The sequence below is a fragment of the Protopterus annectens genome, chromosome 1.part2 (assembly GCF_019279795.1).
Source record: "Protopterus annectens isolate FY-2018-M chromosome 1.part2, PAN1.0, whole genome shotgun sequence".
Lineage (NCBI taxonomy): Eukaryota > Metazoa > Chordata > Ceratodontiformes > Protopteridae > Protopterus > Protopterus annectens.
Genome location: NC_056727.1, coordinates 316,244,413 through 316,265,515, shown reverse-complemented (window position 1 = coordinate 316,265,515; position 21,103 = coordinate 316,244,413). Strand labels below are relative to the sequence as shown.

General features: G+C 35.4%; 1 protein-coding gene across 1 annotated transcript in view; it reads left to right on the top strand.

Annotated features, from left to right (window-relative positions):
• The window catches only part of SPTLC3 (serine palmitoyltransferase long chain base subunit 3), a 1,995,977-nt gene that overhangs the window by 793,078 nt on the left and 1,181,796 nt on the right, over positions 1-21,103 (top strand). The window contains exon 4 of the mRNA XM_044056235.1: positions 6,676-6,824. Coding sequence (XP_043912170.1) covers positions 6,676-6,824 — 149 coding nt within the window. The remainder of the gene's footprint in view (positions 1-6,675; positions 6,825-21,103) is intronic.

Genomic DNA, 21,103 nt, shown 5'->3' with positions numbered 1-21,103 from the left:
TGTTGTGTTTCATTCTTTAGTCCAGGATTTCATTCCCATTGTCTTATTTTGCCTGAGCAAGTCATTTATCCAGGCAGTGCTCCTGTGTCACCCATGAAAAGAGGCTTGAGCATAGTAGATTTACTTGGTTAACAAATGTATAAAATAATCAAAACAAAATAGGCTGAATCATTGTTTTCTGTTTCCTTAGTGATTCAGTGACAAAGACAAATCTTTTGCTTTGGGGAAGCCTAGTGTGTCCTTTTTTCCTCTCCATCCCACAAGTACCCTAGATTAGTTTTTACTGATTCTGCCACCAGGAAATTCAGGAAAGGATGCAGTTTACCCATCTGTGACCAGATAGCCTCCTTTACACTTTTCTCCCTATTTCCTCAGGTAGTGAGATTTGCACAGAAGGCCAAACTACTCAAAGCCAAACTGCTCCACATAACTCTTTATTTCCTTTTTGGCCTACATAGACTTGGTTTCCTGTCCTTATTTACAATACAGACCTCTAATGCTTTAACCTTTTCGGACATTGCCAGCTCACCCTTCCTATCATCCTTGAAAGCCTTTAAAGTTTTCTTATATGAGACTCAGGGATTCTGTATTTCCATGAGGTATTTGCTTTATACTCAATAAGCTTACTGTTCTTCCCTTTGAACCTGTAGCTTCTTCTGACTTGAAAGTCTTTGTCATGGCAACCCCTCTTTTAGTGGCTTTTACGTCAGCTACGAGAGTCTCCAAACAACAGGAATGTTTCTGTCAAATCTCTTTACTAGGATTTCCATAAAGAAAGGTTGGCATTTAGAATTAATCCATTATTCATACCAAGGGCTGCCACAGAGTCTATATTAAATTTATCAGCACATCTGTGTTTTCCCAGATTATATAAATCATGGAGAATATTTTCCTTCTATTGATATCCACAGACTGTTTTGATTTTATATGAACACAGCCAAATCATATTGCAAAAAACGATTAGCTCTATATGTACTTTTCAAAATCTAGATAGGACAAGAACACGTCTAAGTCAATACTTTACAGGTGGGTATTTAGCTGTATTACTTTGTGTTATGAGAAGCCTGAAACCTCTCTCTGTGACCTGCCACACCTCATTTACAAGAAAACCTTTTAATAACAGCTCTTGGGTAGTCTCATCAATCAGTTTAAATGCTTTAGTCCCTTGTATGTTCACATTTGATTAGAAAGGATATAAACCATAGCAGCACATTAGTCAGTGGAATTCATAATCACAATCCCCCTTCTGAGCCTTCACTAGTCTGATAAATGTGTAACTTGTCAAATCATTCAACAATTACCTGTGTCTGTGAGTCAAGTAATTGCATTGTTTATTGGGAGAGTATGTTTTAAAAGTTTTTTTTTACCCACTAAGGTAGTTGATTAAGTGTTGAACATCCTAGGTCGGGGATCCATAGTTGGGCTCTCTAAAGTTTGCAAGCCTATCAGAATCCCTCTCCAATTTCCTGTTCAGCTCAGTAGTTATAGGTGCTAAGCCTTTGACTGTCTTCACAAAAAACTCCGTTACAGTTCATAAATCATTTTAATATGTCAAAGATTTATTTGGGTTTTGTTTCCAAAATCAAAAATGTTATCATTTAGGAAGTAGTTGCAGATATGCTTTACTTAGTCATTCCATGTGAACTTGGGACCAAATTATTTTTGTCAGCTTTTTCAGAGTGGAGAATTTTTGTCAGTAAAAAAGGATGTTATAGGTGATTGTAACAAATAACAAAAATCACTTGCAGGTCACTAAAGCCAATAACTCTGCTGGTGAAGCACTATTCTCTTGCACCATAGCCAAATTATGGAACTCCCTTCCACCCACAATTACCTCCGTACCATCATGCACCCACTTCAAAACTTTACTAAAAGCGCACCTAAAACATGCTGGCTATGCCTTTGCAACTCCCACTCTAATATCACCCACCCCATCCAACCACTACCTTTCTTTCCACTCCACTAACTACCTTGATTATAGCAAGCTCAGATGCTCATAAGCCTAGTACTCATTATACAGTAGGAGCTTCTTATTGTAACATTTGTTAATGCCTGTTATGTACTTCACAGGTAAAGATTCTAGTTGTCTACTGATGTACTATGTTCTTCATCTGTAAATATGTTGTAAGTAATTGCTATTTTAAATTGTTAATCGATATGTAATCCAGTGTATCTACTGTCTGTTTATTGTAACTGTGGAGCTTTTCTCCCTGGGCCTCTGCTGAAAATGGACCTACGTCCAGTCGGACACTCCCGGTCAACAAATGTAAATAAATAAATAATAAATAAATAAAATAATTTGTTTTCCTTTTAGGATAAAATTTACAGGCAGAAACAGTGTAGCAATGGGTGTTGTAATGGAATTCAGTTTTATTAACTTTGCCATCATCATTTGGGATGATAATTATGCATACAGTTCCACTTGTTTAGCCGTATATCATTTTAGTGCCACTTTATATTTGAACCTTTTAGTATGGAACAATGATGTTGAGATCTTGAAGATGTTTACTGAACAGTAGAACACTATTAGTGATGTTGGAAGTTTACTCTACAAGTAGTGAAAAAGAAACTGAGTTTCATTATCTGTTAATTTACAAAGATAAGCATAGGAACATAGGACTACTACTAGATAAGTGATCAAAGGAACTTAAGATGCCTAGACATATACACCTTTAAGAAGACAAACTAAAACTTAAAGATTTAGAGCCTCAGTGTTTTTAACCATGCTACATAGGAAAGTTACCAGCATTAATACTGTGCTTTTTTAACTATTTAAATGATAATATGGTGCAAAGCTAAGCTGTAATAGCTTCAGCAGCTAGGGCGGAGAGTGATTATTTTCAGGTCTGAAACTAATTTTCTCTGAAATGTTTTTAGTTAGCCTTATGATGTTGTTAATGGAGGAACCAATGAAGTTAGAACAAACAAGGAGACTGCTTTTCAGCTTTTAATATGTGAAGTTTGTTCAAACAGTTGCAATAAGTATGCAATAAGCTTCCCAAAGTAGATATATGGCAATGTTGCTACCTTATAGAGTAGATTTAGATGAACTACAGTTTGTTAGTAACAATTGTTCACATATTTTAAGTGATTATGATTACTTGTTAAAAACTTTTAGGTGATAAATCTGTGTTTGACAACATTAGGATCTCTAAGTTTAAGTATCTTTTTGACTATTGTAGGCTGTAGTGGTGTATTGAATTTATCAGCAGGGCAGTTGTAGGTACAAGCTGTGTAACTTCTTCACCTCTCTATACATACACGCACACACACACACACACACACACACACATATATATATATATTTGTTCAGACAGTATCTGCCTTATCTATAGTCTATAAGGTCTTATTCCCAATCCAAAACAGGATTGTTCCATTTACTAGAAAATGTGCAAGAGGTTCACCCTCCCTTTAGATGTTTGTTGATATGCTACACTTCTGCTGAACAGGTAGAACTGGAATCACCAGGAAAGTCAAATAAAACAACCTTATTGCTGCTTTTGTCCCCAAAGAGACTTCTTCAGAATAAAATTAAAAAGCAAACTGGCTCTTGTATACAAATGCTCAATCCTTTCCCATTAATATATACTAATTAAACACTTATTCAGTTGTAAAATTCTTCCTAAAATTACTACATAGAATCTAAACTCTTATAACAATATAACTCTGAATATAAACCATCATAAGACAAAAAAATTTGTAAATTAAAAAAACTATTATACTTATGTGTGTTCAATAATATATGTATGAATAAAAAATGATGAATTTTTAACCTCCTATTATTTTCTTAAAACACTTAATGTTGATGGAATCATTCATTCCTGGCAGTTTATCCACCATTAACTTGCTCCACTCTGTCTTTGTAGCACCCTCCCCTAATATTCCTAGGCACTTGTTCTAAAATAGAAAATCAAAATTTTTTATAGCCTGGGCATTTGAGGGTATGTTTAAATAGTGCATTAATACAGTTATTTGTCCTAATAGAATAAAAACGTTCCCTAATTCTTTTGTTTAAACATCTTGTAGACATTCCTACATAAAATTCACCACAAAGTGAACAGACTGCTATGTAAACCGTCCCTTGGGTATTACAATTATAAACTCCACCTATAGGTATAGTTCTATTCAAATGGGGTAGTTCTACTAAAGGTCCTTTGCGTATCCACAAAACAAACAGCACCAGCATTACCTGTTCTAAAGAATTGAACCTTGCCTATGATATAAGTAGGACCTACTGGAGAGACAAGTATGTATCCCAAAGACCACCTTCTCTGGAACAGGCTCCCCATTCATGTGAAGCAGAGTTCTTCCCTAACCCAGTTCAATTGTAACTTGGACAGTTGGATGGGGAACAGTAAATCCATCCCTTGTTTGGCACATATGTCTCTAATGGGCACAGGCAGCCTGTGAATGGTTCATTTCCTAGGCCCCTGCTTGTAAATGTTTCGTCTCTCAAACCCCTTCTTACACATCAAGGGTATCAGAACTTATGAGAGATTTGGGATGCATGGCTAGGCTTAAAAGGCCACTCAAGACAGTCTGTGTTCAAACATAATTACTTATGTACTTTGTACTTCATACTTTACTACTTTGCACTATTTTATCAACATTGTATATACATGGCTTGACAGTCATGATTATATTGTCTATGTAATTCTCTAAGAGCTCATATACTGTATTGTATTGCCTATGAAGCTTTGTTCCCCGGGCCTCCACTGAAAACGGGCTCTTCCTAACCCAGTGGACTTCCCTGGTCATTAAAATCTAATAAATAATAATTAAATAATGTGGTTATTAGCCTAGTGAACACCTATAAACCTATGTTGTGCATAAAGTTCTACTGAGTACCACAGTGAGGGCAAGGGCAAGTAGGAAAACGTAAAAAGAAAAGTAAATGAGTAACATACCAGCAGATGACAGATGAATATGGTTATATACAGAAAATGGCAAGTAATGTTGTAAAACATATAGTATTAATCATTATAACCAGTAGAAAAGGATTACCTGAAATGCAAAAGGAGAGATATTGTTTGACTTGTCTATGTATAGAATAAAATAATCTGACCATTATCTTTAAAACACATTCATAGGTGCTTACTAAGCATGCCATCCAGGAAGCCATTAAAGAACCTAGCTCAAATTCCCAGTCTGGTTAAGTGCTTTGCTCAGTAGGCAAATGAAGGCTGAGGAAATCGAGGCCTGTACCACAGGAAGTAACTCTTTAACAGTTCTTAAAGGACAACAACGGGATTCTATTATTAAATGCTCAAATTCTCTGGCCTTTTTATCCCTATTTATTGTCCCTACTATGAGTAAACAACACAGCATTTAAAATATTTTAAATTGACTGTTCCTCTCCACTAGAACTGTACCTTATTGTACTGTAGTGGTTTCACTTTCAAAAAACGTTTATCCCGTCCTGAAAAAGTCTCCAATTGTTTATGTCATCAAGGTCACTGAACACAGTTTTCTGGCCAATTCCTTCCCCAAACTGACATCATCATGACCATCCTAAAAACCCTCCCATGCTGTGATGTCACAGCTCCCTGGTCCTTCCCTTACCCATACAGAAAGTAAAGGCTAGAACAAGGAAACAGTACATGAGTCAAGTCTCCTGCTGCAAGCTGTCAATCACGTGAGGTAACAGCTCAAATTACCCTTAGTACTTACACAGCTAGGCAAGTTAGGTGTGAAGGAGAATGGGAGAGGAGTCAAACCTACTACAATTTAGGCTTCACAAAAAAAAAACACTGCAGTTTAGCTTTTCTAAAAAGAAGCAGCAGCAGTAAAAAGCACTTTGAAAGTCTGTTCTGTGGCATTTGCAATGTTTGTGTTTTAAGTAGTCGTTGAAAGGCATGAAATGTTAGTTAAAACTAACTGAAAGACAGCAGTGTATGCATGTAAAATCAATGCAGTGACAGGAACTTTAGGAAGAAAGAGGCCTGTGTCATGTAACTTTTTACAGATGAGGACTGCATTATGGAATACCTAGAGGCAGACTAAAGAATCAGAATTGCTTCAACATGCCAGACTCCATGTGGTCAGACTAGGAAATTACTTATAAAAATATTTAAAGACCTGTAAATAGTCCCAGAGTGGTGTTAAAATGTAGGAAACACCAAATCATGATGAAATAAACATTTTTTTAGTCTGTGGATGCAGTTCTCCTTTAACGTTTATCTTGCATGCTTTGCAATGAATGATTATATGTGTTTCTTAAGTGCAAAACATTTATTAGTTTGCATATTCTCTGTGGCAAGTTTTTTTTTTTCAGAAGGCAGTGGCTATTTTAGAACTTGATACTTTGTAGTGGTGAGAACAAAGAAAGGGCTCAGAAGATGGGTTTCAGAACACTTCCTTAGAAAATTGGAGGTATTTCTAAAAAGCATTAACACATTTTTAATGGTTGATTTTTAGGTCATGTGATTATTTAGATTTTTTTATATAAAGATACTTTTAACTGTTTTAATAATGTTGTCTTAGTCTCCTAAAGTCTGTTGCTAGCAGATGAAACATTTGCTGTGGCAGTTCAATAAAAAGCATCTTCACTTATTTTGGATTGTTGGCTGGTTTGTTTTGTTTAGATTCATCATTTGTACCAGCTGTGTTGAGTGGTCAGTTTGGAGTTGCAGTTTGTTTTATGATTTAAGAAAACTTCTCACTTTTTTCTTGCAGGTACACTGGAAAAGTGATAAAAAATGTAATAAATATGGGATCTTACAACTACCTGGGGTTTGCAGAAAATGATGAAAAGAATCTGAGCACTGTGGCTGATGCTATAGAAAGACATGGTTTAGGACTCTGCAGTTCAAGGCACGAAATTGGTATGGAAGTGATTTACTAAATCACTCATTGCACTGCTTTGTTTATAATTTTGCTTATAAAAATAATAAAGTGTGTTTGTTAAAGTAACAGTAAACGTGTAATCATTTCATCCTATTAAATTACAGCTGCACGTGTAGTAGATGGAGTTTTTCTTTCTTGAAAAAAGTTAAGTGACATGGGTCCCTAGTGCCTGTCATCTTTTAATTCCTGCTTGATGATAGGTACTGAGTGGGAGAATTCGGATCACTGTCCCACTGTGGGCTATGATGGGTATTTTTCTTGTTATGACCTACACTGCAGTTAAAATGCAAGAATGCTTAAGTTCTTTCCATACATTCATTCTACTGCTGATGTTTGAACATATCTCCTGCATATTGTGCCTCCTTGCATTGGTACCCCTGGCCTTCACTGAGCAGCAGGTACACAGTACAGACTCCTAGGTCATTCAGGTGCATTATTCTGTCAGTCTGCATGTGAGATAATATTCAAACTTTGCAAGTAAGCACCCTTATGGTAGTCATTTACTTTATTTATTTATTTAGGTAAAACCACTAAACACAAATATCTCATTTCATTTCAAAGTACTTGCCAGGTATTTTGATCTAGGCTGTTTCTGTGCTTGCAGTTAGAAGTGATGTTTAGTAATGAGTTCTGAATCTCCATTTACCTTTCATGCTGCTGTTCATTAACTCTAAGAAGTGGACTAACTGCTAACTCAGTTAAGTACTGTTTCACAGACTCTCACAGGTGGAGTCACAGTTGCAAATGTGCATGCATTACATAGTAGTAGTTTCTTTTATGTTTTTTAACGTTGTTCATCACTTAGTGGTTTGCCTTCATCACATTATCTTCACTGGCTTACATTCCAAAGGGGCACTTAAATCTTGCTGCCTTCCAATATATGTATGTATATATACATAAATACACACTCACACATATGTATATATCTATATCTATATATATATATATATATATATATATAAACGAAACCGAATAAGACTAGGTAGAAATAAACTTATACTACTGAAAACTTCCGAATTGTTAAAAACAAAAACAGAAATCCAATGAGTAGACACCGAGCCAGAACTGTTATTTGCTGAGTGCTTTCGTTTGCTTTATTGATAACAATCGAACTTCATCAGAGCAAAATTTTGCTCTGATGAAGTTTGATTGTTATCAATAAAGCGAATGAAAGCACACAGCAAATAGCAGTTCTGGCTCAGCGTCTATTCATTGGATTTCTGTTTTTGTTTTTAACAGTTCAGAAGTTTTCAGTAGTATATATATATATATATATATATATATATATATATATATATATATATATATATATAATTATGCATTTTTGTATGATTTATTTATAGTCTGCTTCCTGCAGTTACCAGAGTAGCCTGAAGGTGACAGAAATAGGAGTGTTTTAAGGTGGCAGCAAGGAATATGCATAAAAATTTGCAGCCATCCTTTAAGCAGGGAGGAAGTCATAGGGACTACTATTTATTTTCCTCTGAAGTCTGTGGTTATTTCTTTGGTACTGGTTTCATGCAGTGGTTATGTATAATGTATATGTTTTTATCTTTCGGTATACAGTATCTGAAGGCAGAAAAAAGAAAGTTGTATGGTGAAGTTATGTTGTTTACTATTCACTTAACTTACATCAGAACTCCTGTAATATTTAAAAACTGATTTTTGAGGATTTATGACTCTCTGCAAAATGCATGATTATGTGTCACTTGTCCAGCTTTTTTGGATTTGCATGTAGTCAGTAATTTTAAATTAATTACCTGACTTGCTGTTTCTTTTCATTAAACAAATGTGGTCTTGTCTGACTAGTCTTTGTTGCAAATCATAAGGCAGGTAGTTTTATTAAAACATATTTTTGTTCTAAGACTGGAGGTTTGTGAATTAATGTTTGTTTAAAACTGCCCTTTCTTCCAAGATTGGCAACTTTAGACTAATTAGTTTTCCTGACTTGAAAGTTAGTTCCTGCTGTTTATAGCTGTAGGCTTTAATCTTCATTATTATGCTGTGCAGATTGTTGATTCAGCTTCTGGTATATCTGGTTAATAAGCAAAGGAGTTGTTTTCCTTTTCTGTGGCTCTTAAATTTTTGAAATTGCCTAATGTTTATTTTCATATTTTTAAGTAAATACATTATGCAGTCTTTCCTGTGTTTGCAGTACCAGGGAAGTTCCTTTTTGGCAGTCCTGTTACATTTTTAATATTTACTAGTTTAAAAAAATGCTGATTTGATTAACTTGATATGTCTTGAATAAGAGACTGTATTTAAAAACTTTATTCTTCAATTATGATTCAAACTTGAAAGCATGCTTTTGGAATGTGGCCATGTTGCTGGTTTCTGTTGTCGTCCAAGTTTTTTAGCATAGCTGAGAGCTATATCAAAGATTGAGGGAAACAGGAAATCCAGCATTTACCGGAAAAGGTTTCCTGCTTTAAATATATACTGAAAGAGAGTGGAAATTGTAAGAGTAAAAAGTGCTACTGTTTTAAAATCAGTGACAGTGTAACATGCTATGCTAGTGTAACTTGTAAATACCCCAGTGAACATCAGTCTCATCCAAGTGACTTCCAGTTCAATAGGGATCTATTTTGAGGGCTCATTGTTTCTTGTCCTTATGACTAGTGTACTATTTTACATTAACTTTAGCACTTTTAACTGTTACATTTTGGGAGATCCTTTTAAGGCTGATGCTACTCCCCAGAAAAGATGCCAAATAAGTGAGCCCATGAGGGACAGATTACACAGGGCTACCACCTTCAGTACCCTTTTCAGTCCTTAAGAAGATCATTGGAGTCTTTCTGTAAGCAGTCTGCACACTTTCAAAAGAAAATCTTACTCTATAGAATCTGAAACCTCCAGGCCTTTATCTAGAACCAGAAGTTTCTGGGCTTAAGCCAAGGGACATCATCCCTTCTGTTTGTCCTCCACCATTGCTTCCTCCTCCTTCCTTTTTTTTCTTCTTTTATTGAATAAAAGTACAGACCTCAGCACCTTTGTAAAATGGAGCGAGACAGAAAGTAAGCAGTTAAGGAATTTGTGGGCAGGGTGCATGTACGCAGCCTTAATGATCCCATCATCCTCATGAGGACCTGTGAACTTAGCTGCAGTCAGGTGACATCTTGTCCATCCATGGCTTCAGCACCTCGTTTTCCCACTCCCCAAACTACTGATGGCCCTTTGGAGGTTAACAGAGGGTTTATGGCTGTAATATCTTCTTGGGTCTCAGTCGATAACCTGTGCCACAACTGGATCTCATTTTCTAGGAATCCACAGGGGGGGGTCAACCAAATGGCCATGTCATTCAAAAAAGCTTGTTTAGATTTTCTGAATAAGTATATTTAGGAGCCTATGGGTCATGGTCAGGGTTCTGTTATTTTAATGATGGTTAAAAAAGGCAGGGTAGCCTTTGATTATTGCTTTGGGTGACACTTCTTTCAGGGGTGACTGCACCCTCCCAGATGCATGTCCAGGCTATCGCTTATTGCAGCATTTTGCAGAGGAGTATTTTGCTGCTTGGGAGAGGGCTAGTGCAGTGCTTCTCCTCCTGTGCCACCTTCTACATCAAGTATCATTCCTCTTACCAAAAGGAAAAGGGAGCCTTCTTCCAAAGAGTAATTTGCCTCTGACATTAGTTCGATGAGGAGCAAGATGTGCTACACTGCAGCCATTACTCCCCCCCCTCTTTGGATATGTTACTTGTGAAGAGGAATCCCTCTTTTTGACTCTCACCTGGATATCTGCTTTAGGGAAATATTACTTTTAATGCGATAATATTTTAAATGGAGTAGTGGGACAAAATAATATGTTTGAATATCATAAGTGATACTTAGAATTGGTGGGAATTAAAGAACCTAAGAAAACTTCATTCCTTCCTTTATTTCAGGCATTTCAAGATCTATTTGAACTTGCCTGTCATGAACTGAATTCCCAGCCACCATCCCCAGTAAACCAGACAAGTTCTATGGGATAAAGGACAATGTATCTATACAACAACCCTTTGGCAGAGCAAACAGTCTTTTTCTTTTTTGATGACAGTGGAATTAGCTTGTTCTCACTATCAGCACCTTTAATAATGATTAAGTAGAGAACTGGATAGATATAACAAAAAATATATACCTCCTCCACCACGGTCCTAAGAGGTATTAATTGTTAGACCCATATGTTAAAACATGAAAGTGATATCCTGAAATAAATGGAAGAAATGACTGAGGAATATCAGATAAAGCCTTAACAGAGACTGTTGAAAATCCCTCATGGTGTGGAAGAATTTATTAAGTATATACTAAACAGTGTAAGGAACTTCTCTGTGTGGAAGATTTTCAATCTATATAATATATATATATATATATATATATATATATATATGGTTAATCACTGTTTATTAATCAGATCAGATAATGGTAGTAGAAGTAGGGAAATTAAACTTGTCCGAAGTAAAAAAAATATATATATAATTTGAAATATTGTACAGAATTACTAAGTATTCAAAAGTAATCCAAGCAGGCTAGGCAGACTGTTTCCAGTCGAAAATCCTTTATTAAGTACACAGACAAACGATCCAGGTAAAACAAAAATAACAGAGTAATAGCTTCCTCACAAGCTTTCTAACTATATATGTATATATATTTTTTATCAGGCAAGGGAGTGGTTTATTGTGCTGTAAAACAGTGTTATTGGTATACATGTTAAATTCACTTCTCTTCCGCCATCACTGTGACATTCGAGTTGGTCTTGCCCTACTTAGTATTTAACCAGATTATTAAGTCTGTGATTTTATCCAAGACAGTATACTACATGGCTGGAAATATATAAAACTTAGACCATTTCTTCCTCTTCTTCTTTCAGCTTTTCCCGGTTAGGGGTCACCACAGTGGATCACCTTGTCCGCTCATGATTGGCAGTGGAGTTTTACGGTGTCGAGTTGCCAGCCCGGCGCCCAACCTTCCACAGAAGGCACACACATGCACACTCACACCTAGGGCCATTTAGAGTGTCCAATCCACCTACAGCATGTCTTTGGGATGTGGGAGGAAACCGGAGTACCTGGAGGAAACCCACGTGACCACAGGGAGGACATGCAGATTCCACACACAAGGCACCCCAGCCAAGGATTGAACCAGAGAACCTCTTGCTGTGAGGCAGCAATGGTAACCACTGCACCACCGTGGCCGCCCTATAAACCTTAGACCATTTAGCAATCAAAAATATATATAAATATATACATATACACTTTGCATGTTATAAAAAATCCATTGTAAAAATCCTATTCTATTTTCATAACCTATTGTTAACAAAGATCTCTTTCGTCCTTCTAGACTTCTTCAGGTCTGTGTACAAGAACCCTAAAAACTATCTACAAAAATGTTATTGTATAATTAGTATTGTTGTTATTCATCATTTTGAATAAAGTGGAAAAAAGAACAAGAAAAAGAAAAAATGTATAATGATGGAAACAAAATATACATTTACATTAAAACTGATTTAACATGGTATTTAACATGATATTTAAAACCAGCTGGAAGAATAAAATAAAATTAGTCATGTAAAGAATATGGCAGTTTTCTAAGTTCCAGTACACTTTTAAGTGAACAGTAGTAGTTTAGCCCAGGCTTCCAAAAAGAGTTCAGCTTTAATTGCCACATGAGTTCATGTTTCTCCAGAATATTCGAGATGTCTCCTTCAAGATCACTCATGTCTATGTGATCCAGTATCTGGAACTTAAAACCTATGCGTCTTTTATGAAGAGAAAGGTGTTTGTCTAGTGCATTATTTTTACATCCAGGGCGGATTTCTGACAGATGACATGAAATCCTACGCTTAAATTTGTTTTACAGTCTTGCCCACATAAAATGCATCAGATTCATTGCTCTGTGCCATCTAAATTACTTTTGTAGTGTTACAGTCACCCCCTGTACTAGTCTTAATGATTTTCTTTAAATAAGGGCAATAAAAACTATAACCTTGCTGTATAAATATGCAAAATGTACAATTAGCTTCACATCTTTTAGTGTTTCTCTCATATGGTCTATGTGACGCTAATTATACATTTTGCATATCTCATTCTCAATGGCATTTCCATTTACCTTATCTGGATGAATGTCTGATTCACATCATTACTCTGGAGGAGTTAGCAGTAGCTTTGGAGTGCAATATTTTCTGCCTTTACAATCTGGACATCTCAGTAAATTACGTAAAGCTAAGTCTTACTACTTTCATTGAAAAAAAAAAAAACTTTTTATGGGCAGTTTTATATATCAAGAAAAACAGGTTAAACCTTCCCTTGGAAATGACCTGAGTTTTTTTTTTTGAAAACATTGTGAAGGATCCACAAACTAGAAATTCTGAAAGCGCTGGAGTACTTGTATGCTCCTCTTTTAACAATTCATTTTACCAGGCTCCATATGAGATAAATCTAATCGTACCTGAGCGAAGTCAAATGTAGACTGACATTTGTTATCCAACCTAGAGATGTCATTTGTACCTCATCCAGAAGTAACAAATCTTGACAATAGATGCATCAGACTTTGTCTGGGGAACCTAAATAGGAGTCCCAAAAATCCAGGGTAAATGGACTTCCCAGGGCAGCAGCCAGCACATCAGTCCAAAAGAAATGATGGTCCTGGCACAAGCACTGTAAGCTTTCAAGATAGCAGGAACCCAGGAGTTCTAAGAATTGTGACAGATAATAATGTGATTTATAAACGGCAGAGAAATCATTCCCACCAGCTCTGCGGCTCATTCCAGAGAATCAGAGTAAAATACCCTAGTAGACCATTTAATAAATCAACTACTTACAGCTTACCAATATTCTTGGTAAGAGGATTGCAAACTGAGTTTTTTCTGTTAAATCATCCTATGACACTGAAACCCTCCAGAATGAACTGTGCCTAGTAAAGTTTTGGTGTACTAAAATGGGCTCAAACTACATGCTCAAAACTGTAGTGTCATCACTTTTGGTAGACACTTCCTCCCCTCTTCACAGTATCTAGACAGCACACTTGTACAAAATGAAAATGTAGTTAGGGACCTAGGTACTTAGGTTGTTAGCTTCCATCTCTTTTGGCTGTCATGAAACAGTTTATTAGGAAATCCTTTTATTTAGCTCAGCTAATTGCCAAATGAATATCATCAAGGTCTAACAAGTTAGTCATTCCGTTATACTTAGCATTGATTAGGTAATTAAGTACAGTTCCACCTTTTGGATGTATCTTACTAAACATATCATACAATTAGAAATTCCCCCAAGGTTCCCAGCCAAGAAGATCACAAGCCCAAAGTCCCTGAATTACTAGGGGAGGCTCCTTTTATTCAGTGTTTTATGGATTTTTGAGGGGATATCTCTGTCTTGCTTTCCACAAATCCAAATACCAACACAAAGCTACTGGAAAGGCACTGAGACCTCCTAATTGCACAAAATGCAGTGAACTAAAACCAGAATAACAAAACTTTGTCTTCCAAACTCAGCTCAGTTTACTGTTTCATACCTAACTGGGGACTACATCAGACTGTTCCTAGAACTGAATATTCAATAGTTATAGCTCTTAACAGTCTACATCCAACCAATAAAATCCGTTGAATATGTTGTGTTGCAAAATTCTGGTTGTTGATTTAGATACTGTAATGGTGAAATATTACAGGTAGATGTGACTTCTGCAAAGTCTGGAAAAAAATGTTCCTTAGTTATGGTGTTCTGTGTCGTGACAAAAGTCATTGGAGGCCACCTCTAAAAATAATGCATACCTGTTGCTCTGTAGCTCTTGAATATTTAATTAAATGCTGTGCTTTTTATTTTGAGATACAAATCTGATATTGTTCTCCAAGTTGTTGATAATATAATTGCTCTTTATGAAAATAAGGACATTAATAAAATTCAGTTCATCGTTTACAGCAGCCAAGGAGTATACCTTTTCTATTTTATGTATGTTTGAGATGTCTCTCTTTCTTTGTGTAGATTTCTGCAAACCATGTTTTGCTTGGCTTAAGGGATAACTTTACTCAAGCAATGTTGTAGTCTTCCCCGCTGTCCTGTTATAATCTTCAGAAGCCTATCCTAGTCTTATTTCATTGCTAACACCAGTAAGAATCATATTGTGAAGTTGTTCCTTTTAATCTGATGATCCTCTCTTTTATACTTTACCGCCCACTAGATCTACAGTGCAGTAGACACAGCTATAACTATTTTTTCTACGAAAATCTCTGATTAGTATACTACCTAGGACCGTCTTACAAAGCAGCTATAAAAAGATGAAATAGAATGCACATAATTTGTTTAAAATGAAATATATATATTTTTTGCAAACTATGACACTTTCCTAGGATAAATAGGAATTTCAAGGCAAATGAGTCTCATGACCATTTATCCTTTGTGAGTACCCATCCTTAGGCCATACCCCCTTTCTGTAGAAGGGCTACATTGGTCAAGTCCAGAATACATTTGTTAATGTCCATCCATTTCTGTATGCCCTGTTTGACAGGTGATAGTATGTTAAACTTCTTAATCTGCTGGAGGCAGACTGTTGTAAGGGAAGTGCTGCATGATTAATCTGCTGGTTAAGATTTAGGTCCCAGGTTCTCTTATTTGTGTAATTGTTAGAATTCTGAAAATATAAGGGATCCAAGAGTTTCTAATAGTATGGAAGACAAGACATAGGTCTTCCCTCAAGAGGGAACTATAGGCATTTAAGCTTTGCCAGCCTTTTCTGTAAAGCAATTGAACTCATCCTATGAACTTATAAACAGGGATATAGGTAGCCTAAAAGCTCTGGACCCAAGCCCGTTTGGGTTTCTTAAGTGCAGATATTACCTCCTGAACTTAGTGGATTTCTTTGAACAGGTCATTGATACATTAAAAGCAGGTATATTGGTTCATACTGCCCACCTGAAAACCTTTCATTCTGTTCTACATTAGCATTATTGATAAGCTATACAAACTAAATGTAAACCCGTATGTTTCACTCTGGATAGCAAACTATACCAACAGAACTCAGATATTTAGTGTTGGTGATACCCTCTCAACAATAGGAAGAGGTACCAGTGGTGTTCCACAGGGATTAGTCCTTGGACCATAGGAACATAGGCAATACAAGGCATCTGAGTCTTGCAAGTGTGTGCACTTTACGAGTACTCACTTTAGACTATTCCTCCTTTTTCAGGAAGGGTTTGGCCAGTCAAGCACAGAGTAAATTTCTGAATATCCATCCAATCATCCATTTCCTGTTTGAAGGAAGATAATGTACTGCACTGTTTAATTTTCAGAGAGAGGCTATTCCAGAGGTGGGTGAGGAAGTCAATGTGTAATGAACCTATTTCTTCACCGCATTTTATTAATTTTCTGGGGAAGATTTAGATACCTGATTCTGGTATTTGTGAGATTGTTTAGTTTGTGGAGATGCAAAAAGTCCAGAACCATTACATCTGTCTTAGCTCAGATGGCAAAGTGTAGTTCCCCCCTCAGACACCAAATAAAGTGACAGTGCTCCCAGTCTTTTCTAATAGCTTAGGGTTTTTAAATCCCTGATCATCTTAGTTAGGGACCTCTGAGGTCTTTCTAATTGTTTGATACGAGCATAGGCAGCACTAGATGGGGCCACAAAGGAGCACGGTGTGAAAGTGTGTGGCTCCTGAGTTCCCCATTCCCTGAAATGAATTACTCAAGTCATTAAAACAACAAATGTTTTGTCTTTTGCTGAGACTTGTTCATAGACCATTTTAGTAACACTGAGAAAATCATAACTGCATCACTTAAAATATTGCATATCCAAAAAATATTCAAATACCAAAATGGGTTACTGTGACCACACATTCCCTTTTGAGTGCTACCCATACCTCTCATCTCTCTCTACTTTTATAAAATGTTCCTGATTTTGCTTTTTGATTTTCTGGTAAATCAGTTAAGATTACATTCAGTCAGTAATGCTGGTCAGTAGAGTTTTTTTAATTTTTTTATTGTTCAAAAATGCATATCCATGCAAAATGCATTGTTCTATTAACTTTTTAAGTGAATTAGAGTAATATTTAAAAATTGTTCCTGAATCTCCCCCCAGTTATTTTTGGCTTGGTCCAGAATTCTTCACCAAATAAGTTGAAGAGGTATGGTGCTACCCCAAGACATTCAGATCTAAATTGTTTCTGTTGGTGTTGTTTCAGCAAACCAGAAACCTTACTAGGCCGTTCATGTTGCTGCAATTTGCTTGGTACACTTTTTGTCTTTATTAGTGCTATTTTCCTTACTGGAAAACTCAGATGTTTAAAGAGTCAGTAGTTCAACAGACGGCATTTACCTTTGATGTAGAAGGATGTGGGTATTATTCACATGCCAGGTACTTGGATTAATTTACAAAACTGATACTGCAGTGTAGCATAAGGGGGTGCTGCAATCCTGTGTGTGCCATCCTTTGGATGAGCTGTTAAACTTAAGACCCCATCTGCATGAGTTAATGTACCCATGTACTTATCAAAAATAGTAGTGAAAGTTCCCTGGTATCCTGGCCAAATGTTTCCTATTTAGCATAAATACCACCTTACGTCTCCCATGAAAAGAGACCATAGTCTTAGTGGGATTAACACGTCAACAAAAGTTACAAATAATTAAGTTATGATTACTACTATATTCATATTATATTTTATCATATCTGTATACTCTGTTTTAATGCATTAGAATAATTAAGTGGTTATAGTTCTAGCCTAATGGACTTGCCACTATAAAGTGATCCTGGAGGTCCTCCCCCCCCCAGAACCTATGTCAAGCCCCCTTTATACGAGTCATGCTGGATTTAAGGAAATCATTTTTTTAGACTTCCATGTAAAACAGTATGGCAGTAGTATGTGTCCTTGCATCTTGTACAGCTTTGGGAACCTACTTTCATTTTCATGTTTTGCTTGAACTACTACAGTTTTTGTTCTCAGTGCAGTTCTTACCTCATTAACAGAAGTTACAAATGCTCAACAAAATAAACTAGCTAAACTGTCTGTTTTAAGGCTTCCAGTTTTCAGTTCCAGTGTTCACAGACCCTCTCCACATTCTTCATGACGTGTCAAAACTGTTATTGTAACTTGTTAACAGACCATTCCTGCTTCTTCTTCAAATAACTTTTAGCAGACGTTTGGTCTGTTTTGCTGTTCACCTGTGTGTGTAGTGTGAAGAGGTATGTTTTATCTTGAATTTTGTCAAAATGTGCTATATTTGTTTAAAAATATTTTCCTTATAGTGCAACACAGAACAAAATAAGTTGGTCTTTCTGTTTTTGAATTTAGGGTAATGATGTTTATTTTTTTCTGCTGAGGCATATATGACATTTTCCCACCTTTTTTATTAGTAGTTGCATGCTTGACTTGTTACATTGTAGCATACCAACACTTCATCCAAACCATAGTCCTTAAGCATGACAAATGCTTTGTTTTCCAGTGTTGTGAGCATTGGCAGGATTTGCAAGATTACAGTTTGCACTGTTTTTTGTAGGGAAATGGCCTTTCATTTTAATACTTGATTTTGAGAGAATTGTTACCATTTATCATGTGTTAAAAAAAAAAAAAAAAACATGTCTATCTACAGAAGTGGGGTGTTGCCATGGGCACACCCTGCGCTAACACCTACGCTAACTTGGTTGTGAATTGGTGGGAAAGAGAACATTTGTTTAATCATCACATGTTTAAGAACATTGTTTTATATTCTAGATTTGTAGATGACATCATAATCATATGGGAGGGTACGAGGGAGCAGTTCTCCAGTTTGTTACAGCATATGGAAAGTACTACAAGTTTCCTAAGATTCACTATGGAAGCCTCCTCTACTGAAATCCATTTTCTGGATCTTAATCTAAAGATAGAAGAGGGGAAAATTATATCTAGCATCCATAGGAAAAGTTGCTGGAAGAATGCTTTGCTCAGCTATGATAGCATGCACCCCAGGCATGTCTTTAGAGGCATAGTAAAAAGTCAGTTTACTAGACTCAATAAACTGTGCAAAAGACAGACAGATCTCATGACAGAGGCACAGGTAATGGAACAATTGTTCCTGGAAAGGGGATATGATAAGAAAATGGTGAGGGAGATAAAAGATCAAATACTTAAGGATATGGATAGGCCATTATTGGAGAGGTGTGGTTGGAGATTTTACAATAATGGTAAGAAGAGATCAAGTTTCAAATTTCAAGAAAGGATGCAGTTCTTGACCACATACACTAATGACAATAAGAAAATTACACAAATTATAGAACAGCATTGGCCGGTATTGACGGTAGATGAGAGAACAACAAAATTAGTAGGAGAAACACCAAGATTTATTTATAGAAATAACAAAAATCTGAAAAGGTTGTTATGTAAGACACATAAGAAAGAGATGCATTTACTTCCAGAATTAAATATCAAAGGAACTTTTGCATGTAATCAGTGCAATATGTGTCAGTTCATTACAAGGGTCCAGGAGTTTATGCATCCAACTCTGAAATATGAGTTTAAACACAGTTTCTATGCCTCTTGTAATACTTGCAACGTCATCTACTTAGCAACATGTGAGAGCTGCACAGCATTCTATATAGGATTCAGAAAGAGAATATACAATCACATATATGACATTAAGAAAAATAATGAAACCAATGCGCTGGCCAAGCACATAAAGCAATATACATCACACAGCTTTAGGTTTAGGATATTACAAATAATTGAAAAAGATAGAAATGGAGGAGAGACAGTGAATATCCTTGAACAAAGGGAACTACATTGGATTCTAAGGATGAGAGCACATTATCCACCTGGTCTAAATCAGTATGTTCCTATGAGACCTATGTTAAGATAAGATCAGTACAAAGGATAGATAGGTTGGTTTGCACATTTTGGTCAATGTAGACTATGTGTGATGATATGTAGGAAATTCACTCATTTATGGTTATGGGTTGATGTTATTTACATACATATTTTCCTATGAATTTTATGGTGTGGTATCTAATGAATTGTATTTATATTAACATTGTAGCATCAATGACACAATAAACTTAATATTTTGCGTATTTACCTTTGATATAGACCTACATCCACATTCACATTGTAGCATCATGATATAATAAATTTATTTATTCTATATATACATTCTTTCATTTATTTTTATACATATAGGTATTTATATATATTTATACATATGTATTTCTATATATATTTATATAAGATATTTTATTAACATTTTTTATTGAATATATACATGGTTTTAGGGCTATTGGCAATGGTTTAGCCCATATGCACTTAGCACTTTATGTAATAATAGTTAGTTGATATATATTGCTATTTATTTATATTTATATCTATATATTTATACATTTATTTGTTTATTGATTTACTCATGTATTTACTAGTATGTACATTTATTGGTTTATATATGAGTTGATATATACATGTCTGTCAGGTATCAATATAAAATAAGAAGCTGAAGAGATAGAGGGCAATTTGGACCTGCCATGATATAGATTTCAGTAAGGAACAACATAGAGCACTATGCACTTTATTTTAATAATATATTGATTTTTATATGTGGGTATCTATTTATGTATATATGTATATGTATATATTCACATATATGTATGTATATATATATATGTATATATTTTTATTTATCTATATATTTATTGATTCATTTATTACTTTCTATATTATTGACAAACAGGAATTAATATGTGTATATTATTGGTTATGCAAAATATATAAGAAGTAGACAAAATAAAGTGTCAGTTAATGAGGCTTCTGACTTGGGTTAAGGGCTAGTTATGTGGAGAAATACTTTGAGGTTTACTGATGCATATATTTTTGCTAGACTATTTTATTATTTTTCTTTTTTGTCTCTGGTTTTGTTTTATTCTATGTTAATGTTTATTCATTTTAATTCATTGCACTCTATTCAATTTAATATGACCAATGTTGTTTTATATATATAAGTAATTTATATATATACATACTTGATATATAACATTGTAGAATAAAGACAACTGATATATTAGATTAAGTATAGATTCATTGTGACTTTAAGAGACAGTTATGCTGCTTGACAGAGATAGGTGTTTTCAATTAGCAAGTTAATTGCATCAATTAAGTAATGTAGTGTACTATTTAAACTGAGCTGCTTCAATGTACATTGAAATCTGATGAAGCGTATTATAAATACGTGAAAGCGCTCATTTCGTTGTTCTCTGTTTTATGGAATAAAGAAGAAGTTTGCTTTATCCTGGACTGATTTTGATTCTGTGGAAATAGTGACTGAAGTAGCCGTTTTGTTCTG